Source organism: Ischnura elegans, chromosome 6, assembly GCF_921293095.1.
Source record: "Ischnura elegans chromosome 6, ioIscEleg1.1, whole genome shotgun sequence".
NCBI lineage: Eukaryota > Metazoa > Arthropoda > Insecta > Odonata > Coenagrionidae > Ischnura > Ischnura elegans.
Window position 1 is genome coordinate 104,977,475 of NC_060251.1, and position 22,641 is coordinate 105,000,115.

The window sequence follows — 22,641 nt, forward strand, 5'->3', positions numbered from 1 at the left end:
ACATTACTAATATGTTCTCACCAGTTGAGCCTTAGTTCTAATGTTAACCCAAGAAAACAACTGACTCCATGAATGGGAGGTTTCTTCCACCAAGGCAAAGTGTTGGTGTTACATTGCATCGGAAAACTGCTCTTATTGGTCCATTGATCTAGTTAGTTCAATGTAAGCTGCACCAATCTCGATACATAAGCTATCCTGGTTGACCAGCAGAAAATCGCCAGGCTATCTACGGAGCAGCAATTACAGTCGTCTGGTAGCACCCAGCTTCATCATTGATTGCAATAGCAAATAATGCCATACTCAAGACAGAGAACTGGGGAACTCCACTGTCACAAGTATAGGTGAGCATCAAAATAATCTCATACCTTAAAAATACAATTCGATAAATATTTTTTTAACAAAAATCTGTAAAAATCTCAATCGTACAGTGCGTAACATCCTCTGTAGCCACACCCAACCGTAAGCCTTTTCTAGATTGAGGACAACCCCAACTACATGCTGGAGGAGGAGGAAGGCTTCTTGGATGAAACTTTCGATAGTCACCAAGTGGTCCAAGGTGAAGCAGCCTCTTCCAAATCCTCAACGAATGCTGCAGAGTAGGTTTCGACACTTACCACCAAACGAGCTGTTAATTCACCAAACTTGCCATTAACTTGCACAGGCAACTGGTGAGATTCATTTGAGAGAGATGGGAGTGTGAAGAAATTTTATCTTCACCATTTTTATAAATGGGCCTTTTTAAGATACGTATAATAAATTTTATCTCTTCAGAATACGCAGCAATAATGATAACCTGCCAATTCCGTACTTGTGATAATCAACACATGTATCAAGAAGAACAACAGCATTACTAATAAAATAGGGATTTAAGTTGTAAATTACCAACAAAACCGCCTATACCATAAGTTTGAAAGAATACAAATGAAAAGTCACCCCATGTATCTATATAGTTTGATTTTTATGCACCATAATATATATCTTCAAAAATACACGTCTGTAGCACAATCTTAGTTATTTTTTTATGATTTATACACAACTTTATGCATGAAAAGAGAATATAAAAGGATAAGGTTACATCCCCCTAAAGCATATGCATCAAAAGATATGAACACAATAATTGAAAGTCACACTAAATCATTACACTATTACAGCTGTTGGTACCTCAATGAAAGCTAATTGCAACTATGATAGGCCCCTAAACAATTTAAAAACAAATGTGCGACATTAAAAACCAGGGACTTGCCTGTACATTAGTTCAGCACTTAGTCAAATCATTATTCACACAAAGAGTACTTATTTTAACAGACTACAAGAAAAGGGTAAACATTTCTTCCATTCTGAAGTCTTAAATAGAATAGGACAACCTTTCTTCCCAGAGAGAACACCACTGCATCCTCAGTTACAAAGAAACACACAAAATTTTGATTTTTTTAGAGATTCACAACATATTAAGAAATCGTCAAGACCACACCACACAACCAAGTCAAGTTAGTTTTTCATTCAATTTAAATAGAGCGAGGGTAACACAGGTATACCTTCTTAATGACTAAAAAACAGGCTCAAATCACTTTAAAACAAACTTAACGCCAGCAAAATAGAACAAATTTTCCAACATTAGTTGATCTTCAATGGATATTCCTCACTTATTAAATGTCATTATTATTTATTATTATATGCGTAATTACTGAAAAGATATATTTTTCACTGATTTACAAAGAGACCTTTGGTGCTGATAATTCAAGCAATGATGACGACAACAAGTTCAACTAATACAAATGGTAAAATACAAAGTAAATACAATCAGACGAGGACCACTTTGTAACTTGTTTATGCCAAGTTTCGCAACATGCTAAATACCCTAAATACAAGAGACAGCTGGAATTATACCATCCCACATACTTGTAAATGATGTTGAATAAGTATTAATACTAAGAGTTATACTCCAATGAATATATAAACCAGCATTGAGAATGAATTAGCCCAAGATTTAACTTATGAATGGAACTAGACTTGACCACCAAAAAATGATTGGTGCCAAATACCTGCAATCCTAAGCCTCTATTCTTAACACAAAAATTCATAATGTATACAAATCAAGAGTAGGTTTATGATATTAATCATAGGATGGGTCATGATACAATCTCCAAATCCTGCCCTGATACAACAATGTACATTGATGTACATTGCAAGAGTACATACAAAGTTGGTACATAGAGTACAAATAGTAATTTTTCTAGAGGATAAAGCTACCATTTTCATTACATTAATGAATAAGGGTCATGTAAAAAATGAACCACTGAGTACAGATGCTTTTGGGATGAATTTTGGCAAGAAGGCCAGAGCCACATTTTTTCAGACAACAGCATGAGAAGTTGACAGGCAAGATTCGCAATATTATGTCACACTGAAACCAGGCCTCATAAAATCATAAATATATGACACTACCATTTAAGTACTAACATAAGAACTATGCTTTTGTTGAGCTAAAAATATGATACAGTACTGAAAAAGGATGCAACTTTCAAGCTAAAATATGTTGCCAAGTAGTTGAGTCCCACAGAAACAGATAATAAGGACTTACAAAAACTATAAAATCGAACTGATATGAGAATTATGCTCAAAACACAACAAAAACCATGACGAAAGGCAAACTAGGAAAACACAAACTAGAGAAAACAATACCGTTGATAGAAAAAAATCTGTCAATCAACACTTTTCTGAAACCCTCAATGCTTCTAGGACCATCCACAACACTTCATTTTGGCCTTCCTTGAGTTTCTGAAGAGGGCCAGGTTATCACCTACAGTTGCCGCTCTCAAGTGTTAGTGTACCTCCATCACAGCAAATCATAACAATTATTGAATAGCTCTTCAGGATCCCTTTGGGCTAAGGAGCACACTTATGGCCATCAACTGCCATCTCTTCACAACCTTTGGCACAAAGCCTTTACATTAACTGCTGTCAATTTTCCCTAGATAAGAGGTGAAAACACAGCATGTAATCATGAATGGGGGATCCCACCCACCAAATTCATCACAAGGCAAGGTCTTCTAACTCTCGAATGAGGTCTGCTTCCTTCGCGATTTTCTCCAACTGATTGAGCTCCAGAGTTTTCCCACTATTTTTCTGTTCCTTCAACCTTTGAATTGCCTCCAGTTTCTAAAATAAAACAGAATTCAGGCAAAGGTAAAGAAAATGCGTAAATTAATGACACCTTACACAGTTGGTATGAGATATATAGAGCTGGAAGCATGCTTTGGCATAAGATGGAATTAGGAAAAAATTGAAATGAACTCCTAGCATACAAAAAGATTCAACTTTAAACTAATATTAGCAGATTCGAATTCCAAATCACTCCTAAGATATCCCCTCTTTCAAGAGCGAAGTCAATGGGGGAGAAAGAATTCGAGAAAATTTCCCAAAGCTGATAATTTACAAATCCCACATTTTCAATGCAGACAATGACCACTGTTCTGGCTAAAAGTCAAGATAACTGACTGCAAAGAGTTGTAACTCAATGTGCATTTAATGCTGAGATACAATGAACTGAAAAGGAAATTTATTTCCACATTTCGCCAATATCTTCAGAAATTCATCCTTGCATTATCAATCATTTACCAGGCTTTGCATGCTGAAGATACGGTACCAATGCATGGAGAAATTCTCAAAGAAAAAAATAAATAGCTTTCAAAGTGGAGCTATTGTTTTATAAACATAAAAAACTTTGCCCTATTCAAGACAGGACCAGATTAAAAAATTGTGAGAGTTAAAAAAGTGTAACTCCTGAAGAATGATGAACATTTTCAAATATGCAGCATATAAAGGCTTCCAAGAACAATCCTTACCTTGCGCAGATTTTTAATTTTCTTGACCTTCTCAGGATCTCCACTAATTTCTCCCTGTGTAAGATCTATTGGCAAGTTTATAGGCAAAGGTGGAGGTGTTGCTTTTGGTGGAGCTGGTGTATTGACAGAGGTATCACCACCATTAGTAGCTGATGCTCCAGACTCCTTCTTTGCTTTTTTAGCTTCCCTTTTCTTTCTTAACTTCAAAGCTGCCTTAGATAGATTTCCTGAGGGATAAAAAAAAATATTCTTAGTAGCGGAAATTTAAAATGGAACTACCTAATTAGCTGAAAAAATCTCTTATGCAACTACATGAACCTTCCAGTTCTTAAAGCCCTATTAGCACATATGGAATCACCTGTGAGGTGGAGTGTGTCGACAGAGTTGAGGACATAGATAAAAAAACAGCTCATTGAACTATAATAAGTACAGTGCACATGGATTGCAAGGGGATTTCAATGCATTTAAAATGTTTTATTTACTTTTCAACTAATAACATTTAATGTTTGATATTCTGTCATATACTCATACATGCATACACAATATTGTATTCTTTACAATGGGCTGTTTTGCAATGTTAACTAAGGGTTAATTATGACTATTTGTAAATTTAGAAACAACAACTTTCTTAATAACCATTATTAATCCGTAAGTTAAACATATTTTATTCAAAGTTCAATAGCAAATATTCCAAGATGTAATAACTTTTCAAATTTCCTCATAAAAATCATCGCAGACCCCTACTTATACTGGTTACTACCACAGCATCTAGGAAAAAAACCAAATTTGGCATCATCCAAGTCCTAGCAGGGCCGGATTCAAGGTGCTCAACTGTAGCTGAGAAAGTAGCTTGGGTGAATGCATTTAGCATAAAGTCACTAATAAAGAAGTAACAGATAAAAAGTACTTGCCATCCTTTGATGCCGACACCGGCTCAGTGTCGTCATCATGAAAATTAAAGTTGCTGGGCTTCCCTCTCGCGGTTGGAGGCCTATACACTTCCTTTGATGCTGAAAATAAAATTAATATTAAACTCAACAATCAAAAATGAAACTACATAAATCAATCACTGATGATCAATTCGGCAAAAGCATGACCCATTAATATCACAGTTGCTAAATTTTTGTGTCTGAACAACAGATTGAATCATGCTTCACACGATATGTCAAAGATCATTAAAATTAACCTAGTGGTTGCCTTAAAAATGAAAGGGGCTAACTTCTACTTTAAGTATGATTCTCTATGCAAATCATATCATTTTATCAAATGTGGCCATTGACATTCTAAATCATCAGATGCACTTTCACTCACTACTACTTAATAAAGCATCACATGATAGGCTCAACACTCAATATGCTTCAAAATAATCCTAAAAAGTTTAAGGAATTTTGCCATCATTTCAACAGCCTTTAAAAATGCATACGTAAGTGCAAAAAAAAACATAAGTGAATTTGAGCAATAACTGGGGATGTTGAGGGCCTGTAATGGTAAACGGTGGATGACCTACCATTTCACCAAAAACAAGTTACTCACACAGCATAGTAAATGAAATAATGTGATTTTCAAGGTGAACGGGAGATTTTTCACACATGGAAAAAATAAAGAACAGATTAGATACCTTGGGGCTGTGATGGAGCAATTCCTTCAATAGGCTTAAAGACAAGTTGCTCCTGGAAAGTTCCCGCAGGAAATGTTTGCCAGCAAACTTCCCACAGTTCTTCCTGCTTGTTCCATGGCCTCTCATAGAGAAGTGCACCAGTAAAATGCCAAATCTTAAACCTAATAGAGAAAAAATGATATGCTTCAATTTATTAGCCCATTGGCCCACTCTCTTAATTATTAAGATTGGCTTACGTCTTATAATCACTATTCAGTTTTCCTCTACCTCAGGTTGATAAATACCAGGTAAAGAGACTTGAAGTAATTGAAAGCAAATCAGAAATCGCACGTAAGGTAGATGTTAGCTACACACTCTATCATTTATAAATTTAAAATTTTATTCAATGCTACAGAAGTGAAGGAAAAGAAAAGATTTAACATTTACTCCTACGTCATATAAACAAGGCAGGAATTAACATAATATCCCAAAAAACTTGGCAACTTAATTACATGCACTCCAAATTGGCAAAATTATTCAGAAAACTAGAAAAAAATACAGTGGAACCTCGTTAAAGCGAGTACAGGCTATAGCGACACCCCCGTTATTACGAGAGATAGCCGATGCACCGTCAATTGACCCTATAATAAGCGTGTTAAAAAATTTGTTTTTACGAGACCCTTTCGGTGTTGACTCTCGCCATAGCGAGGGTTTCACCGCCGGAAGACTTTCATCAAGACTCCTTAACCTCTGTAACTGCTATCGATCTGTTAGAAATGAAGTTAATGGAGTGCTCAGTCTCAAACTTATGTGGTAAACTGTCGTTCGATAAATATAACGATTGACGAAACAATGCTTTGCATGATTTTTATTCAGTGCGGCGCTTATATATTGTTGGAATAGTTAGTAGTTATTTGAGTAAGGAAATTAAGTGATGCAAAAAAACATCGCCTTTCGTCTGGATTTATGCTTACGTTTATCGGATAGATGTTTATCTGTCACCGCACCACTCCTGTTCCTGTATATCTGTTCGCAACAGGTATATTGGCTATTATTTGCTCCAGCTTCGGTAAAGCGACGATTCGCTATAGCGAGTGTTTATTAGTGCACCGTGGGGTGTCATTATATCGAGGTTGCACTGTATTTTGTAAAAAGGAGCAAAAATTTACACATGCAATATGTTTGAAATAGGCCCACAATTTCACAGTACAGGCAGTCCCCGACTTTCGCACACAATGCGTTCCCGAGAACTTGTACGAAAGTCGAACCATCTGATTTATTTCGAAAATACGCGGAAACTGTAAATAAAAGTTGAAAAAAAAAACAACAATTCCGTTCGCTATTGAGTGAAACTTCCTCTTGTCGTTTAAGTTGACATTCTACTTATTACGTCCACTATAAATAAAAAGACATATCAAGAAGCATAAGAAAATGTAATTGCTGAACCCGCACTCTGGATACCTTTTAATTTTCACACCAAAATTCGACATTCGGCAGGTGACATTCGTGATTGCGTATATCTTGCATGCTATTCAAAAAAGACAAACAGAATTCGGGTGATATTTCGTGCAATACGCAATATCGTTGCTGAAGGTGTACTTGAATTAAACAGCCCTCAAATGATAAAACACAATTCGAAAGAAGATCTTACTAGTTTTATTGAAAGCTATTTGATGATGTCTAGTCAACTTTTTTGAAAAATCTCTCCAATGAAGGCTTTCTTCTTCTCTTGATGAAGGAGCCTAAAGCAGGCAGTCTCTCTCCCAAATAAATCACCTAGATTTGAGTCAACTAAAAACAATTCCCTTCATTGTAAACGTTCGTATTGTTCGCATATACTGCCATAGAATGTTGGGATGTGCAATAAACATCGTGGGAATTTTTAAAAAATACAGACCAACGTCCGAAAGTCCGAATTTAGCGTACGGAAGTCAAGTAAAAGGTGTCAATTTTGAACGTATGAAAGTGCGAAATGTACGAAAGTCGAGGACCGCCTGTACTTGGCCAAAATATTTTAATTACAAATATAGAGCTTGGGTATTTTTTATAAAAGTGTTTTGGTTTTTAAGCCTATGCTTGGAAAATTTATACGCCATTCATTGGGACAACAAAATTAACAGTATATTCAGAACAGTTTATCCAGACAATCACAAAAAATATAAGCATAACTTAGAAAATAAATATCAGAACACTATGATAATAATATATTTACTCTTATATCACTGAATTTATTTTAGGTCAGGAAAGTCAGTGTTTCATACCATGCATCACTCTAGTTACATAGAATTCACTCCCAGGCTTCTTAACTATATACATTTATACTACATAGTAGGGAATATTAAATATTTTAGCCAATAACGTAAAACAGTATTGAATTAATATACCAGAAAAGAACTTCCATACAGTTTGAATGATACAATTTAAAATTGCACCCACGTGAGAACAGAAATGACTGGCAAATAACAAAAAAATGCAGCTCTGGCATTAAAACTCTCACATAAAATACTGAAAGACCTGTTCTCCATGACAAGAACTGTATCATATAGATAAAAAATATTACCCGTAGTGTATAATACTACATACACTTGCATAACCCCACCCAACAAAAATATGCAGTAGACTCTCTTTAATACGATCAACGTTACAGTTCCTCTCCTGAAGGTCATAATGTGAACTTTATCACAAAGTTTCACGGATATGCGACGGCACTTATACTCTACCTACGGGCATTTTTAAAGGTGGACACACACTATGCTACGTCATAATCATTGCGCTACACTAACATTCTCCCATGCACTCAGCCCAAGAGCGCCAATTGTTGTTCTTTCTTCAGCAGGAGATACTTCAGTATCCACCAACATCATATATTAAGCTTCATGACTGTGGAATCATGTTAACCCACTCAGTATCACTCGTAAATTACAACCAGAATGTCCTCTTCTTATGAAATTTCAGAGATACGAACATACGAAAAATTATGGCGCGCCCAAAATTTCGAATCTGGCACCCTTGGAGTTGGCCAATGCGATGCAATATCGAATAAAGGAACTTGCAGGAAAAAGTGTCAATTAAATCCGTTGTGAAGTCAGTAAATATTCAGCATTTTGCCCGTTCTTCCTTCCTGCAGACAGCACATTTTATTTGGCTCCATCCACGTCGCAGGTGCAGCTAGATCAGTTCGTCACAATCGTGATTTAGCGCAAACGTGTAATGCAGCGTTGCATTCTGCAGGATAACAACACTTTTCAGTGCCTTGCATAGGTTTATCAACTTATGTGCAAGCTCTCACAATGCATCTTGTTTGTAAGACTTATAGCATTTGTATACAATTTAATCACATATATCATACTCTGAAGCTATTCTGCAGTGTGAGTGCAATTCACGGGAGATTGAGGAGACATGGAATTTTGGCAAGGTATGTTTTTTTACGATGATTCCTGAAAGAAACACTCTAACGAAGTTCGTCATAGAGTTTTTCGGTCCTGTGAACTTCGTACTAATGAGAATTTACTAACACCATATAATCTCCAACGTGATTTTATCCAACAAACAAAGTAAAATACTTTGACAACCTTAACCAAGTGACTTCTAGATTAAATTTAATCACCAACATGGTTATATATGATTTCTAGAGGGATAAAAATGAATTATAGCTTCATAAACACATTCAACAAGGGACAGGAATATTCAAACTCATCAGAATATAGGTCTAACATTCATTTTTGAGACCATAAAAGATCCAAAATAGACTAAAATCGATTAAGGAAGCTGCATGAAGGCCACAGCTAAGAATAGGATCTAGCTAATTGAGTCTCTAGTGCGCAGGGAACAAAGAAAACACAAACTTTCCAGAGAGGAAGACCACATAAATGGAGGCAAATGCTCAGAATAAGTGGGTTGAATAACTCACCCATTCCCAACTCGAAGTCGTGGAGCAGTAGTGGCAGTAAGGAAATGCATACTATCTGGGGACCAATGCAGAAGTGTGGTGTCTGGAGCATCCAGCTTTGCCACCAATTTGCGAGGATTGTTTTTGCCACCTCCACCACCTCTCATATCCCACAGTTCCACTTTTCCCGGGAGGTTACCAAATCCACCAAGCATTAACAGGCTCCCAGATGGTGAGTAATATATTGAGTTCCTTGGTGCTGAACCAAAATCAAACACTGGTTCACACTTTAAGTTAAAGAGAGTGGCACGAGCAGGCATCAAGCCATATATTACACAGAACTCATTTCCCAATGGAGACCACTTGACCGAGTGAATGGGGCCTTCTTTACCTATAAAAGAAAAGACAAAAAATATTATTATATAAATGACTGAAAGAATAAAAGGCTTGCACATAAAACAGGAAGACTAATCTCCCAACTTAACACTGAACAGTATATATTACACGATGAACTCTCCTAATGGAAAGAAAAATAATTCTTCCTATCTACATTAGAAACAGAAGACAACTCGGATGAATGGGTGTGACCATGTGTGACTAAATAACTCCTCAACAGCCATTTCTCCAGATTATTAGACAGTGGTGAAAATAATATATAGCATCAATACATAAATCATGCTTATGAATGTTGCAAGTATGGTGGAATGCTTTTCTCTTCCCATGCTGATACTCACCGGCCCTGTGTCTTTCATGCAACACTTTGTACTTTCGCTCTCTTTCACTACCTCCCTCAACCTAACTCCCATAACAGCCTACCCATTGACCTATACGCTCAAAAACACAAAAACTGAACAAAATACTTCTCGCAGATTAAAATACAAATGTTAATTTTAAGAAACCTTCAATAAAGATCACCATTTTTCTGTTTCTCAATACTCAGCACCCATAATACCTCAAGGTTTTAGAGCTCATGCCAGCATGTAGGAGAAAAGGTGGCAACCACACCAAATGAAAAATCATATGAAAAATACACTAAGATAAATTCTATTTGGAACAAAATACATAATGTTATCACATGAAGATCAAAAATGATAAGCTATAATAATGGGATATTAATGCAAGGGCAGGGATTAAAGACTTACTGAGCATGACCATGGCAGTTTCCCCTTTCGTTGAGAGAGAATGTAAAGCCTGTTTGCCATAGTAAGATGCTCCGGTCTTATCGACTTCCATACTAGTCATCAACAGTACATTGGTTCCCTTGCCATTCCAAAACATTTCCACTCTATCAGCCTAGAATAAATTTATTTTAGACATTTAGATTATTTCATAAGTTACCCTGATGCAGTAAACTAAAAAAGACATTTTAGAAAAAAAATGATTCCCTTAATGGTCATTTAATGAGAGCTCGACCAGAATCCCAAATACTTTTTACAAGCACCAGCACAGTAGCAGTGATGTAGTTCAATCTAACAAAATAAATTCATAAAACCTACAAAGAAATTGTAGCCCTATTTCAATAATTGCAGTGATTTCAACCTGGCCCATAGAAATCAAGAAATTCATTTTGAAACAATTTTCAGATTCCATTATAGCTGAGCACCCAGACTCTCGTACTACCTAGACCAGGGTTATGCTGGATTTGAGATTATGCTGAATTTCCAGGGCTTTGATAGTAACCAGAGTAATTAGGGAGCATGCAATATTTTATTACGAGGGAATTTGATAAGTTGAAACAATATGAGATAAAATTAAAATGTGTTTAATTTACAGATCATTTAAGATAAATAAGAAAGTAATCATTCCTAAATTTGCAAAAAGTCATATTCAACCATTAGGTAGTATCGAATAACATCTGAGTGAAAAGAACACACAAAGTGCAAACATGAATATACAGCAGAATATCAAACATTAAATATTATTAATTGAAACAAACAAAACATGTTAAATGCACTAAAAATCCCTTGTTATAGGTATATGCCAAGTTTAATGTAGTTCAACAAGCTGTCTTTTATCTACATCATCAAAGCTTATGTGCTGAAGCTTCCATCAGTACAAATATCCATCAACACATCATTGGAGGAAGGTTCTTGCTGGTGGAAAAAGGGTTTCATTGCACCGGCCACGAAAAAGCAAATTGACTCCACCAATGTCTACAGCTCAATCTTCTACTGCCCATCTTCGTGACTCGACAATCGCATCAAGGAAGCAGAAACGACTACCCACAGCGGGCTCACGAGGTATCACTTCAATGTGCTATGCATATGCATCTTCGATTCTCATATTCCGATGATCATTTTCTACAATGGCTATATAGAAAATGTATATAAAAAGTCTCCCATATGCTCTGTGGCATGCCAAGCCACCAGCCTGCACGGCAGGGCAGGTCAAGTAATCTCTACATCTCATCGGCAGCTCATGTAACATATCCTGATTTAGCAATACAGTGTTTTACGAGTAACTGTGTGTCCTAATGGCAATAAATACAACGAGGAATATTGCAAAGAGCGGGGAACAGCTTCAGCTGATGAAGACGAATCTCATTATCTAGCAATAATTATTATGTTTCCTGTGAATTACGCCTTGGAAATAGTGCCAGATTAGATGTGCTAGGCAGTTCCAGATTCCAGGCACTCACATGCCCAAGAAAAATAGCTTTTCTTGTGAGTAACTATGATATATGCAAAGGCATTCATAATAATTACCCCGATACATGCATTCAATCAATGATGTGGTTATCAGTAAACCACAGCAGTGTTACTGCAAAAACATTATCTAACGCCAAATTTGTAGCAGTTTTTAAATTTTTTTAGCAATTTGGACACAGTAGGAATTAGGATATAAATCATTTATGAGATATAGTTCTGTAAAAAGGTAGTTATATAAAAAAAACCAACAATATACTAAGCAGTGAATACTCATTACATGAAAAAGAAATGGGCTACAGAAATTGACCGATTGAGTGTTAATGGCCTGAAAAGCTTTTGATTTGATATAATTGATATTTGCTTTTGATATCACATTTGCTTAAAAAAATGCAGTTCCCTCCTTCCAGAAATAACTCTTAGCCGCTCTCGACACTATTCTGCCCCTTCTTTGCCTTATTCAGAAGCAACCACGTGTTTACGGCCCCACACAGGGGAGAAGTTCAGCAATTTTCCCACTTAAGCATCAACTCTGGACTTAGAAATTCTTCTGCTGCAAGGTGTTAACTATTTTTACAGGACTGAACATAATATTATTATTTTAAAAAGTATGAAAGAGGAAAATTACAGAATTACTAACCTGAAAGAAACTTTTGCTGGCAACCATATGATTGGCATCAAATTTCCCATATTGATACAATTTTCCAAAGGAAGGCTGCCCTTGCTTGCCTGTAAAGAAATGGCACAGGAAGTAAATGCAAAAGATACAAAAGTCAAAGTATTATCAGCTAAGATTTTCAATACATGACAGGTAATGCCAAGGTCGCCTGAAGCCTATTGCCATCTTACTTCGTCAGCATCCTACTTTCCAGCCCAAATGTAGAGACATGCCATGTTATAATCAAATATAAAGCCTGTTAATAATAAGTAGCTATAAAAATGAATGGCAGATGAGGCAGTATGTCATCCTCAATAACATTTATTTATTATACATAACAATCATAATTTTCAAAGTTTACTCGTCCATCCTGCAAACTTCTTATGGTGTGATGTCCCCACTCATTAATTATGTGTCGGATTAGCTTTTTTTACCTTAAATCTCATGACAGTAAATCTTATCCAGCGAATCATGGTGCGATAAATAATCCAAAAGCTTTCCTCATATTACTTAAATGACTAAAGCATCCATACAAACTCATTTTCACCATTTCGTTAATGATTAAGAATAAAAATTAATTTTTAGAGGGCGATTCTGGTGAGACAACTCCTAAATCTTAATGCACAAAAAAACAAGACTCACCAGGAACATAAAAGAGAATGTGTGTTTGAGAAGGAGACTCATTTGGTGACACAGAAAAAGTGACCACTCTCTGCAGATGTGACCTATGGACAACCTTCTCAAAATCTCCATTTTCGTGGAATACAACTTCATTGTTCACCCAACGTGCACAAACACTTTCATCCAGTGTCCATTGTGGTTCCCTGAAAAATCATTGCAAAAAACTTAATGAGACAGTGATGTTATGACGACAACAATACTTCATAGCATTTCAATTGACATTTTTTTATAAAAATGGATAGCTCCTGAAGAATTGGGAGGCAAATATGTATCCCCAGAAGAAATATTTATTCCATAATAGATAAAAAAAAACATCTACTTGCCAGGGGAGACCAGGTACCTTCCCATACTTTTTTCAATGTCACATTTTTAATTGTATTCAGAATCAAAGCACTGAAGGAACAAGTGACTTTGTACGCAGTCACGCGCACAAGTGCAAAGTTAAATACACCAAAGGATGAAGTTCGCCATGAAAAAATATTTGACTTAGCCGGGATTCGAACCCGGATCTCCCGATTGCCGGTCAGGCGTGCTACCAGTTACACCACCAAGCCATCTTCTCAGAGCGAACTTCGGGATGGGTTTTACCGAACAAGATGTTGACGTCACAAGTCCACACTGTGGCACATGTGGCGAGGGTCATGTACTAAGCCACTGTCGGGGAGAAAAACCCTTATTTTCCGCTGGTCTGTGGCGACGATTTTCAAAGCACTGAAGGAACAAGTGACTTTGTACGCAGTCATGCGCACGGGTGCAAAGTTAAATACACCAAAGGATGAAGTTCGCCATGAAAAAATATTTGACTTAGCCGGGATTCGAACCCGGCTAAGTCAAATATTTTTTCATGGCGAACTTCATCCTTTGGTGTATTGTATTCAGAATGCTGAACACTTCTCGGAATCTGCAGTGTTTCCATAGAATTAGCCATTGTCTGGCCGTACATAATTATTTTCATGCCGTACCTATATCATGCCTTACATTATTTGAAAATAGCGGCCTTCTGACCACAAAGTGTGATGGAGTAGAAGTTAGCATGATTGACTTTCAATGTGGGGACCAGGGTTCAGTGATTAATTTTATCACCTCCAATTTGAAAATGTTAGCCCGGTAGCCATTTAATTTCAATTGTAGCAAGCCTAGGCACAAGGAGAAATATTTTATCATCGTGATGGCTTTTAGGTAATTTAATCAGTCTTAATCCAAACACGGAGATAGGAAGACTACCCTCGAAACGGCTTGTGTGAACTCAAATTTAATGTTTTGTATAGTACATATTTACTTTTCATCTTCCAAATCAAAAATGAAAATGTCTTTTTTCAAGGGCATTTACCATTAAAGCTAGAGGTAAGTAGCAGCATGCATACAATTGTAATAAAGAAGAATGCTAAGGTAACAACTAACCAATACAGTCACAATCCAGGGTCAGAAGGCCGCTGTTTATAATTATGACAGGCATGTCAAACATACAGTATGGAAAATAATTAATTAAAGCCAAACTATGGCCAATTCAAAGAAACCACCACGAACTCCGAGAAGCATTCAGCATTCTGAATGACATAAAATATATGGCACTGAAAAAGACATAGCAAGGTATGTAACCTCCCAATAAATTCAACAGATTCATGCTTCAATTGGTGGAAGTTAGACATATTTAAATAAATAAAAGATCATAGCACTTTTCCACAATTTTTTACAGCATACAATGCATTTTGGCTCACTGAGCCATCATCTGGTACAAGACCTGTGCCAGACCTGGTTCTTGTACCAGATGATGGCTCAGTGAGCCGAAATGCATTGTACGCAGTAAAAATTTTTGTGGAAAAGTGCTATGATCTTTTATTTATTTAAATATGTGACCTTCAACGGGGGAGAATGAATTTGAATCATTAAACATACGTCCATTTGATAAAAGTTAAAATTGTGCCCACTGAGGTTTAGAAATAAATCCTTAATGATGTTTGTAAATGAAAAAGAAAATGTATACCATCCTTCTTGCTTCTTATGAACAACAGAAAATACTTGTTCTCCAGTTTCCGATTTCCATATGTTTAGATTGTTACTTCCAGTTGGATTAGATGGAGTCACTACAACAAAAATACCATTAAAAATAAAGATAGCACTTCAAAGAAAAATATCAGCACATAAAATACAAGAAAATAATCATTCTAAAGCCGAGCCATAATAAAAAACATCATATGTAAAACTTAGCTAAAGGCATATTTTATGCTCAACAACTCATAAGCCAAGAAAAATCAGAAACTAAGGTTATGCAAGGATTAAGGATTTATGCAAACAGTTCATAAACAGTTATTTACCCATAAATGGTTCCCATGTAAGAAGATAAGTTCCTTTAGGAGAAAATGTTAAATGTGAAACTTTTGGCTGGGATATTTCACATAGTGGCTTCCAAGTAGCAGTTGAAACAACCTTGACCCTGAAAAATACAAGAGAAAATAATCTCCAGTGTGCAACAATCGAAGGTATTTGAAAAAATATACGTAGTGTTCCAACAATTTTCTTTTAATTATGTATACCATCTTTTGAAGAGGATACAAAATATTCTGGTACCTTTCAGTTTCAACCTTTCCAGATTACATGCCCTAAATAATAGCATGCTCTTTACAGTTATAAACACTAAATTAAAATGATGGCATAAATTAATCAGCCCATGTGCAAGAAAATAAAGTGAAATTAATTTAGTTATTTTTGTTTGTATCTAAATCAAACAAAATCCTCCCAGCCCCAAAACTTACATACCAGAAACAATTAAAACGGTGATGAATCAGACCTACATTATACTGCTGCAAAAACTACCAATTGCAATACTTATGCCACCCAAATATAGAGAAAATGGGGTCATTCACTCAAAGCAAAAAGAAGACATTGAGCATGTCAAACCACACAAGAGAAAAATGGGAAATGACACTTATTCCTTCAGAAATTTGCAATGAGTAGACCTCCATAGTACCTCCAGTTGGAGCTTCGATTTATACCCAACCACATCCCTGTGTATGAGATTAGGTATAACAATGTGATATATCCACTATAAACTTGATAAACAATGGATAGTTTAAAAATCAGCCAAAAGGGGATGACTGAGTTGCAATAGTTACACGACATGTAAATAGTTGTTCACGGAAAAACAGCAGAGCGGGATACTTTGGCAACCTATTAAAAAATCTAAATTAAATGAAAAAAATTTTTAACTACATATATAAAAATAGAGTCCAATGCACGAATATGTGGAATAAGAAACATGTGTAGCTAAGAATATATATGTATTTCATACCAAATTTTGTGATTTTGGGGTCCACCAGGACTGTGCACCATCACGCCAAAATTAGTCAGGATTAGGATTGCATTTTCCCAAAACAAATTTATGGGCACATAAATTTTAGAATTCTTGCCAAGACATGAGTGTTGATTGACCTCTAGGAGCATATGCGTAGACCTACTAATGCAATTTCTGGGGTTGGTCATGCACTGCCAGAGGCTTACAAATTAGAATTATTTTCATTTTTGACAAAGAAAAAGAAAACCTCACAATATCTCATGCTAAATAAAACGAATATCTACGGCCACTGGAATGCTCAGATGTGCTATTACTCTATTAGGTATAATCTGCTGATAAAATAACCTTCTGGGATTTTCTAATGGGGTTCATACCAACATTAAAATTTCCCATTCCACATTACATTTCATTTTCAATTTCCCTGAGTACCATCACGAATTTTCAAAACTTCCCTGTAATTATTTCAAATGCAAAGTACAGCAGACTCTGGATTATCTGGCTGCGGAATATCCGTGTTGCGGATTAACTGGGCATGATTTTTACTCTCGTTCAATGATTTTCGCGATATTCATAAAAAAATAAAATCAGACGCAAAATCACAAAATCATTGCATTTTAACCCTTTTAGTGCGGCGCGCCGATTTTATCGGCTTTTTCGTTATTGTTGTTAAATTTGAGGACATTGAAATAAAAAAACTTATATATCAGTAAACTTATAGAAATGTTGCGATTATTGTCCAATTTAATCCCATTAATTAAAAAAAACTGCTTGAAGATATCTACAACATTAACTATATAATGTTTATTTTTCCTAGTTGCTACATTTTATTAATATACCCTCCGCATTTTTCGACTGAACCCCGGGAAGAAGGATAGCATTAAAAGGGTAAATGCTAGGCCACACCGGATTTATTGTTTCCATTACAATCCCTTCGAAAAATGAAATTATTTTATTAACTTACTGACAAGGAATGTTTCAATTTTACTTGGATGTCTGCTCCAGTATTAAAAAGACAATAAGCGGCAGGAAAAAAAATTCTTGATCAATTTAAAAAGATTCTTCAACTGTTAACCAATCTTAAGTTAAGAGAATTGGTATCCACGATCTTGAAATGCATGTTTCATATCGCAAATGCACAATTATTGCTGTGGTCTCCAATGCAATTGAATAGAGACCAAGGGAACCAAATATTTTGTCGAACTCAGGCATGTGACAATTCAAAGTGTAACTGGAGAGAAAGGGGTTTGTAGAAGTGAAGGCAGCGGGTGAAGTGGAGGCAGAGATGAAGAAAGTGGAGATTGCAAGAGTCACACCCAGGCACTCGCCGGCGTGGACAGCCTAGAACTGCTACTGCACGATGTCGCGATTGTGCGCTAGCTCCATTCACAGGAGAAATTATGAAAATTACAAGAAATTAAAATGAGAGTTTGGGTTATCCGTGTTTTCCGATTATTCAAATCATTTCTTGCCATCATTTGCCCGTATAATCGGGAGTGTGCTGCAGTCGTGAAAAGGGATTTTATGGAAAAATGAAGCAAAGCATACTGTGAAATAAACACAGGAAGTAGTAATGAGTGAAATTTGACTCAAGAAGCACCAAGCCAACACCCACTTTACTGCTCAATGTCGATCAAAGTGGTTCAGTCATTCTCTAGATCAGGGGTCTCCAATTTACTAGGCCACATTTCAAGTTCTGTATCGCCCCGCGGGCCGGATAGCAAATTTGCCGATGAATGAAGTATTCGATACCAACGTCTACTGAAGAATCCGGTAGCGTATTTCTTGTTTACGAACAGTTGAAGGCAATTTTGACGTGCAGTACAGCGCTGCAATGCTCCTAGCGGCGTCTCACAGAGTAAAACAAGCGAGAATCGCTCGCTACTTGAAACGAGTGCACGGGCCGTATTTTGAAGACCCCTGCTCTAGATGATTATCAGCCATCTGCATGTTCCTTTCATCCCTCCTCCTCCAAGCTTAACGTGCAAAGAAAAATATCTGGGGACGAGTGGCCGAGAAATGAAAGTATCAAAGGGATCTATCTATCCTTGAGAATAGATATCTTTAAGAGTGACATGGAGATCATCACATTAAAACCCCACTACATTTATAGGTCCAACAGAAACCATAAATTAAGAGAAATATTTTGCAGAATGGATACATGAGGGAAATTCGGTTTTCCCCTGCACAATCAAAGACCTTAATGAACACCAGGCATAATTTCTTTAGAGCATTTCCTTTTTATGTGTTAACGGCTGGTGTCCCAACAGCCCCTCCCACACGTTTACAGACTACGTGTTGTTAACCATGATTTTTTTCTTTTTGTAATGCCTCTGGAGTTTTTCTCTGACCATAATATCCCTGACTCATGAACCCTATTTAAAGACTTTGAAATAAGGGCTCTATGTATTCTAAAGCAGCAATCATTTTCTGCATGACCGCCAAAATAAACTGAGGAAATCCCGAAAGCCCTGATTTTTGATATGGAGCATTTTTACTGCATTTAGTAGGCAATGAGACAAAAATTGAAGCCTAAATTCGGTGCCCTTTAATAGCAGTTTGATTTTTATGATAAGAAAAATAGAGTAGGGAAGGAAATGATGATGCCATACTTTATTTTTTGATACTTTCTGAGAAAGGAACCTCTGAAAAGTTTATTTGAAATACAATTAAATCACCACTTTGCAGTGCATAAACAATGTTTCTAAAACCCTGTCCTAGGTACCAATACACAGCAAATGAAAACTTAACTTTTTAGATAATCATGGACACCACTGCAAAGTTAATTACACCATGGGTGAAATTTGTCATGAAAAGCTCATCAGGCTCAGACAGGATTCAAACTCAGATCTCCCAATTTCCGCTCAGGTGTGCTACAACACATTTACTTTGATGGAAGATAGCTTAAGCTCAGACTAAAGTGATGTGATTCTTGATCATTTTGGTGCTAATTTTCACGCTCATGTTTAGGCACAGAGAGAATTGCCCTGTGTACCATGGCCAATTACAAGAATGAATGCACACACACAAAACAGAAAAAAATCACCCTTTCTATTTTTCTCAGGCATGCTAATATTAACCCATTATTACAGGCATTGGCATGCATTTACAAACTTCCTGTATGATTTCCAAGATGAATACATGTCTTCATGCAATTCCTCATGATTCATCTATACTAAACACACATTCGATCCAGCATCAAAGAAATTCATTAGCCCCCAAAAGCATAAGATTCTTTCCCTGGACTATGATCTAGATATATTTTATGGGATACGGTGAGAGTTTCCCATCAAAACAGAACAACACCAAGATTTGTACCGAAATTGAGAGTTAGAGAAAAGATATGAGTGACTATGATTCATGTGAAAGGGAAGCCAGAAGCTCCTAGAAAACAAAATGCTTCGACACTATCATAGCTAAGAGCAGTCAATTAGATATCTAAGTAAATAGAATGCATAACGATGAGATTAATGCCCTAATCGATCAGAAGAAGGCCACATGATATTACAATTGAGATTTACTAGCAGTCTAGATGATCACTCATCAGCTGTCAATAGGATACACGAAACTCAACTTATTACATCAAAGATTAACTCTCATACCACATGTTTTGGCCAATAGAACTTAGGAAATAATTGAACCTCCATTAAAAACGAATATAATTCATACATTAACCTGAAGGCAGTATAGTGAGGAGAGATGTAGCAGCAATAATATATACTAAAGCTGTACATAAACCTACCACCCATAACTAACCCACAAAACGAAATACGAAAATAATATTAAGATATTGCACTCAGTATACTCACACAGTGCCGTTTGCCCAAGCGAAGTATTGACCTTCGGGACTGAAGACCATCACTTTACATGTTTTGCTGTCATCTCTCGTGAAAGTTGTGATAAGATCGTACGTGGGAGGTCCATAGTTTAAGGAGATTCCAGTTGATCCTCGCACTGTGTTGGACAATTACAATAAGATGCTATATATAACCGTGCTGGGTGGTGGGTTCAGCAACAAGAGCATACAAGTGATGCAACATGGTAATCACTAAACCATATCTTGAAGAGTAATTAATCGGTCCACATTGCAAATTACTTGACAAGCTAATTGCAGAGGGAATTATATGATAAATTTAAAAGTATGACATTAAAACTAATTTCATGGTAATTAATGCTCGATTAATATGCGCATGGAATTCAACTTTGCGCACACAGCAATTTGAATACGAAATACAAAGCTCGGAATCAAATTATTTTGCACTCAATTTTAAGCGTAACCAGGCGCCACTTTTAAGACTTGAATTTAGAAGTAAATAAATACGGAAAACATGCTTACTTGCAACAGCAGGAACATATTTTGCTGGCGAGGCCATTTTTGGACATGTGGATAATCAACACCAACAGCCATCAGTTTATCGCCACGAGTGGTTATCGCAGAAGGAAACAAATGAGTTGCAAATTGTTTTTCACGCACCAATTGTCCCGCGCAGTTTGAAAACCACGATCCCTGAGTTTAAGTATTAACTGATATTATTTACCAATAGACCACAAAAAAATCATTATATATTCATATAATGAATTATTATTAATATAATTTTTTAAGTGAATTTTTACATGCTCATCATTGCTGGAAACTATCCATAAAAGTATTGCTTGAAAATGTTACACAGTGATTAATTATATGAATTTATTTGTATTTGGTATTTGCAAAGGGTGACTTTGGACAGTTACTAAAGCATGCTAAGCAAGTATAAAAAATATTGCTCTCACCCTTCTCACAGTTACATAATCAGGGTGCAGGAAATACAAAGACTTTAGTGATGAATATTCACAGAAAGCTGTGGATACTGTTAAAAAGGAAAACTATCCATAAAGAAAGCAGTTGATAAATATAGTGTCACTAAATCAACTCTCCTGAAGAAATTAAAAGGGGAGAATCTCAATCCACATGGAGGACAGACAGAATTGTTGGCAAATGAAGAGTCAGTGTAGTGCAAGGAATCTTAAAAATAGCTAATTGGGGATTTCCTATTCAAAAGTTTGATTTCCACTTACTTGTAAAATCGTATCTTTATAGAATAGGTCGGACAGAGAAGCGATTGAAAAGAAATATGCCTGGTATAGATTGGGTTTGCACCTTCCTTAACCCTTTCATGCCGGATATTGGGTGGAGCCGACGGGAATTTTCATACGCATAACACCTGACGTCGGGTATTACTGTCGCAGATTTCTCACTGCAGACGACCGGACAGCAGCTCTGGCCGACGCGATGGAAGCGAAGTGACCGCTGAGGTGGCAATTGTGGAATGCATTCATGTCCGGCCTGAGACCCAGCTTAGCGAGTCCTTAGGGGCACTCCTTGGCAATAAAGCCCAACTGTCCCACTCATTTATGACCATCCTCACCACAGGAATCCGTTGCAAAGTGATTATAGTGTCATTAGTTTTTTCAGTGATATATTTCATTGCATTCTACAATGTTTTTATACTTTGAAATGAATTCTTCGTTTTGTTCTCTGCCCAAGGAATTTTTAAACGGAATTTTAGCGTTAAAAGTAACAGACTTCCGTATTTATAATCTTCGTAACTTATAATTACTAACTTTGTTGCTATTATTGCTAGAAACCCATTTAAAATTCCGCAATGCTTAAAAAACATTAGTAATTCTTTTAGAAGAGTAAATGTTAAAAATCAAATACAGTGTATGGTTGAAAAAAACACTGGTAACACACTAAGGCCCTGGGTACGATACGAGCGGCGAGCGGCGGGCGGCAAGCGGCGTGAGCGGTGCCGCTCTGATATCGGTCCTCATTTAGTTGCGTGTAAATCCATTGAGGGTGGGTACGATATGTTTGAGCGGCGAGCGACAGTGAGCGGCGCCGCCCAGTGCCGCTCATGGTTCCAAGTCCAGACCGATTTCTTTTCCACTGCCGCTCGCCGCTCAGTAGATTCATCCTTCAGTGTAGTTGAAAATGTGTTCGGAGAAACATCAAAGTAGTGAGAATACGGCCAAACAAAGGAAGAATGAAGTTAGAAAA

At 36.6% G+C, this 22,641-nt stretch overlaps 1 protein-coding gene and 1 non-coding gene across 2 annotated transcripts; both read right to left on the minus strand.

The window, feature by feature from the left end:
• Window positions 1-939: 939 nt before the first annotated feature.
• Window positions 940-21,050, minus strand: LOC124161301 (eukaryotic translation initiation factor 2A). Its single transcript, XM_046537610.1, has 12 exons — window positions 20,941-21,050; window positions 20,414-20,558; window positions 15,631-15,749; window positions 15,300-15,399; window positions 13,277-13,458; window positions 12,617-12,705; window positions 10,474-10,624; window positions 9,353-9,722; window positions 5,464-5,624; window positions 4,757-4,855; window positions 3,846-4,072; window positions 940-3,159 (listed from the first exon to the last, which is right to left on the minus strand). The coding sequence occupies exons 1-12, from the start codon at window positions 20,975-20,977 to the stop codon at window positions 3,034-3,036; spliced, it is 1,806 nt and encodes a 601-aa protein (XP_046393566.1). The 5' UTR covers window positions 20,978-21,050; the 3' UTR covers window positions 940-3,033.
• Window positions 13,798-13,869, minus strand: Trnaa-ggc. The gene has a single exon. It is a non-coding gene; the product is annotated as a tRNA-Ala (tRNA).
• Window positions 21,051-22,641: the final 1,591 nt, after the last annotated feature.